The sequence below is a fragment of the Phragmites australis genome, chromosome 4 (assembly GCF_958298935.1).
Source record: "Phragmites australis chromosome 4, lpPhrAust1.1, whole genome shotgun sequence".
NCBI classification, from domain to species: Eukaryota; Viridiplantae; Streptophyta; class Magnoliopsida; order Poales; family Poaceae; genus Phragmites; species Phragmites australis.
Genome location: NC_084924.1, coordinates 20,785,981 through 20,790,924, shown reverse-complemented (window position 1 = coordinate 20,790,924; position 4,944 = coordinate 20,785,981). Strand labels below are relative to the sequence as shown.

The following is a 4,944-nucleotide window of genomic DNA, read 5'->3' as shown; positions in this document are numbered from 1 at the left end:
GGTAAGCTTTGTGACCTCCATGGACTTAAAGACGCAATTGTTAGAGTGTCGTTAGAGATATATCAGGGTGTGCTAACTAGCTGACATAGCAAAGTGTTTTAGCAAGCGAGCACAGATGATATTTATGCACACTCAACAGTACGAGGAGCACATTAAGGTCCGTTCATCATTATTACATATCCCAATTAATTGTTATGTTGTACTTCTAAGACACGTTTATATTTCTGTATGCTCATTTTGTATACTAAGATATTCCCTCGTGATGAAGAGTTGCTGAATAAAACTCATTGAGAACTTTTTAGGGCTCCATCTAGTCTTTGGTGATGGCTGCCTACCCGAACATAACTGGAGACATAGAGGTGGTCATTCGAGACCTTCACGCCATTGTGAAAGAGGCGGTGGTTCGAGCTGCCATGAAATAGGTGATCGTTCAAAAACAACCATAAGAGGACATGCTTCTACCACTTCCGCCACAACCAAAGGGTTTGGTTCCAATGATGATGACTTTATGCTTACTCCTCAGAGAACTCCACACCGTTATGAATTCTCTAACGACGGGGCAGATGACCGAGATCCTAACTCTGATTATTTTCCGTATATATCGGCACCACATAGACCAAAATTCGCAGAATATGATTACTATTGGATGGAACGGGAGATAAGGCACAGATAACTTTAATGGTCATTTGGTCCATAATGTTTATGCTACTAAATATTGTACTTATTGAATTCAAGGTGGTTATATCATTTTTAATATTACATAAGTTGTATATGTATCTTGGATGTAGCCTACATGCTATTAGTAATGTTCAAATCCATATACTCATCTCATATACGCAGTATGGTTTTTTCATTTTACTTGCATGTATTTATTCTACATTCACTTTAATATTTTTGGAATTTTTATTATTTTTATCTTAGATAACTTCTGGGATTTTTGTTATTTTAATAATAAAACTGGGCTAAACAGCCCCTGAGAGAGCGGTAGGGGCGCTAACCACTCTCTAAGAGGGCGGTAAGGGGTGAGCATGCGAAGTAGGCCTAATCACCCTATGAAAGGACTACAAGAGATACTCGTGCCACCGTGGTATATTTACCATCCCTTAAAAAGGTTATAACCTTTTCAGAAGACAATAAACGTCTATTTATACAAATCTTTCTATAAAAATCTATTTATTTAAATATTAACGCTAGAAAATGTAAAAAAGAAAAATCGTCTACCAAACGTCTCTCCGAGTTCAGAGGCCTCCTTAACTCAGCCTACCAATCGCGATCTCATTGTACCCACTAGGCCCAACAAGCCAGGTCCTAGTTGACAGTGCAGTCCTGGTTACCAACACACGTATAATGTTACTTAAAGAAGACGGTACCGTGTCACTGAAAAGACAAAGCACTACAACTTTATATTGCAAAGGTTCTTTTAACTTGTCGTCACTCCCATCCTTGTTGCATTATATTTTCGAGACACCGGCCTGAAAAAAGAATACAATGTAAATGCATCCACTTGAATTAACAGCTCAAATATAATGACAATACAAAGTGGACCAATATATTAGGAAGCATTATGAATTTAGAGCTCTCCCACCTCTGTCATTGCCATGCTGAACACCCCACACCCTTTTTCTCTCCCTCCTCTTGTGACAGACACTTCCACGCACCTCTTCAACCCTTCCCTAATCATTCTCTCCGATCTTCCAGTTGTATCCCACATACACCAAAATGCAAGCATAGCACCAAAGATTCCAAGCACCATATGCTCCAATTTATGCGATCCATATATAATATTCTCTCCATCTTAAAATAGATGACATTGTAGAGTTCAAGATAACGACTAAGGTAATAAATAAAATGACTATATTACCTTCTTTTAGTACTATTCATTCCATGAAAAATAAGATTTACATTGGGAATGGAGTTCTTTAATATAGATTAAAAATTTGAACTAAAGTTATCTCAAAATGGTAGAACATCATATATTTTAAATATTATAGAAGAGAGTAAAATATCATCTATTTTGAGATGAAGTGAGTAGCACTCTAGGGAGAAAAAAAGAGAAGTTAGAACAGAAGACTAAAAGAGACAATAAACATGCCTTGGCTATAACCCCACACTGAAACCAAACGCCAGCTCCCCGCCTCCATTTTTAGCAACTTTTCCCTTAAATCTCCTTGCACCCCTTCCCTCCGCTCCCATCGCAGTCACCTTCCACACACAACCGTGCCTCTGCCTCTCCCTCCTCGATCCTTCTCCGGCGCCGCCTATGGAGCAGAATCCCGGTGCGGCGCCGACATCACCCGAGGAGGAGAAGCTGTCGATGGAGGGTCATGAGGAGGCGGCGTTAGTGGTGCTCAAGAAGGGGCCGTGGACGACGGCGGAGGACGCCATGCTGATGGACCACGTTCGGCGGCACGGCGAGGGGAACTGGAACGCGGCGCATAGTATGACAAGGCTGCAGCGCTGCGGCAAGAGCTGCCGGCTGCGGTGGACCAACCACCTCCGCCCAAACCTCAAGAAGGGCTCCTTCTCCCCCGACGAGGAGCTCCTCATCGCCCAGCTCCATGTGCAGCTTGGCAACAAATGGGCGCGCATGGCTGCCCATGTAAGCAGAGCGGGACAGCACACCTCAATCATATTCGACCTTTCCTTTTCGCCTTAATTTATTGCGAGTTGTTGGTGTAACTGATATGCGTTGTTGGTGCACGTCCGCAGCTGCCGGGGAGGACGGACAACGAGATCAAGAACTACTGGAACACGAGGACGAAACGGCGGCAGCGCTCTGGCTTGCCTGTGTACCCGCCGGAGGTGCAGCTCCAGCTCTCCCTCTCCAAGCGCAGCCAATACGACGAATTTTCACCGTTGGCGTCCGCGCAGCTATCGGGCACCAATGTCCGGAAGCTGGACGCAGGCAATGCCGCATCAGCTGGTTACACCACTTCCCGGCCGCCACCGCTTGACCTGGCTCGGCAGCTGGCCGTAACGAACCAGACGGTGCAATTCCTTTCGCCACCGCCCTTCTCCGCGCCGTCGTCCCCGTGGGCCAAGCCGTTCGCCCGGAACGCGCACTACTTCCAGTTCGCGCACTCGTCGCCCGTGTCACCGTCGACGTCGACCGGGGTCACGCCGAACCTGTCCCTCGGGTACGGCCTGAGCACTGACCAGAGCAGACTACCCCCGCTCTCGCCGTCCCCTGGCCCCAGAGTGGAGCTCCCTTCAAGCCAATTCCGCCAGGCGATGCCGCCGTCCTCGTCCACCGCCGCCACCGGTGGCTTAGGCGGAGGAGGGCTGCAGGGCCAGCATAACGCCGCGAGTCTGGAGAAGATGCTGCAGGAGCTGCATGACGCCATCAAAGTTGATCCATCGGTGCCGGTGCTAGCCCCGGAGCACGCAGACGCCGAGCGCCCTGGCTGCGCTGTCCTGGAGCGGCATGGTGGCAGAGGTGAGTAGTGCATGCCGTGTATAAAGCATTTCTCATATTTTTCCCTTTTTTCGATGCCCTCCGAGTTCAATTTGTTGCTTTGTTGGAGTAGAGAACAAATGCACATGATTATGATGTGAATTGATCGATTAGCATGAACCTTTTTGTTTGTGCTTCCAAAATCTCCTTTTGTTTTCTCTTGCCAAGTTCCACCAACTTCTTGAAAAGCAAAAGAAGACTAATTTTTTAAGTAGAGTCATGTAATTACCAAGGTTTACATGACCTTACTTAAAAAAATTAGTCTCATGCCGTTTCGTTTCAAAATTATAGGAATGAATATGCATCAGTGAAAGTAATTCTTGTGAATTAATATATTTTAGGAGTCGGGTAAAATCTGAAACATGGACTGCACTATTTGGAACCTTCTTTGTTTTTCTTTTTGAAAGTTTTAAGGTTAGTACTTGTGCAGGTACAGGCTGCAGAGGGCTTCTTTTTGTCCTTGCAAGACAGTGACTGCCTTTGATCTTGTTCCATGATTACTTTCCATTATCTTGCCAAGGAGTGCTTTAACACCTTTATTTCTCTTTCTTCTTTTCTCTCTTCATGTACCACTTTATCATATACCTAATTAAATGTAATATGCTTCCTTTCCGCTCGTGGATGATTGCTCGTTAGCTTCCATAACAACACGACACATTATTGTCATATTCTTCAGAAGTTAACAAAATCAACATGATCATAGCTAGGAATACTTTCAGGAGATTTACAAGAGATGTTCTCATGGTCATCGAACTAGTGAAGAATAGAATCATATCAGAATTAGTTTATAAAAGCTACGCATTTATCCTGGTATAAATCGTTCAAATATGAACTTTCATGTAGCAAATTGTGCCGGAGAACAATGTCACATTTTTTTATTAAACAATGTCACTTTATTTCTTATTTTACATAATGAGTTTATCTATCCATTTCAATTCCAGAGAACAAATTGGTAAGCCAGCTCATGGACGATGAGATCGACACCCTGTTCGACCTGATGATCCCGACGCTCGTCGCACCGGAGACCGCACCGCCGGTCCCTGTACCCAATCACTCCGGCTCGACTTCGCAACACAGCAGCGATGACCAGGACCCGTCTTCCAAAGTCGACCTCGGCGTGGACCTGCCGGGCGGCGGTGGCGCCAGCTCGTCGGACCAGGACTGGAGCCTCGACAGCGTCTGCCAGTGGAGCAACATGTCCAGGATCTGCTGATCGCAAGAACTGCAGGATCGACGCAGTGTTTTAAGACAAGACGTCCGATGATTCTAAGAACTGATTAAGGAGAGTCTCTTTTCTAAACCTTTCTTGATATTGTAAGATGATGTCAAGCATCTGGTGGTGCTAATCGTACATCGATCATTGCCAAATCTGTTAATGTTCTGTTCTTGACGGCTGTGTTGGTTACTGACTCAATCTCAGCTGCGCAATGCAACCGAATTTGCACAGGCTTCTAGGATGTTTCTGTTCAACTTATTTATTACAGTGAATG

At 45.2% G+C, this 4,944-nt stretch overlaps 1 protein-coding gene across 1 annotated transcript; it reads left to right on the top strand.

The window, feature by feature from the left end:
- The first annotated feature begins 2,260 nt into the window (after positions 1–2,260).
- On the top strand, positions 2,261–4,667 carry LOC133914664 (transcription factor MYB65-like). Its single transcript, XM_062357719.1, has 3 exons — positions 2,261–2,599; positions 2,710–3,436; positions 4,396–4,667. The coding sequence occupies exons 1-3, from the start codon at positions 2,261–2,263 to the stop codon at positions 4,665–4,667; spliced, it is 1,338 nt and encodes a 445-aa protein (XP_062213703.1).
- The last annotated feature ends 277 nt before the right edge of the window (positions 4,668–4,944 follow it).

Excerpts from the sequence above, each read along its gene's own strand:
- LOC133914664 (XM_062357719.1), top strand. The coding sequence starts at position 2,261 with ATGGAGCAGAATCCCGGTGCGGCGCCGACATCACCCGAGGAGGAGAAG. Across the intron at positions 2,600-2,709 it reads GGGCGCGCATGGCTGCCCAT|CTGCCGGGGAGGACGGACAA; the intron begins GTAAGCAGAGCG and ends GCACGTCCGCAG. Across the intron at positions 3,437-4,395 it reads GGAGCGGCATGGTGGCAGAG|AGAACAAATTGGTAAGCCAG; the intron begins GTGAGTAGTGCA and ends TTTCAATTCCAG.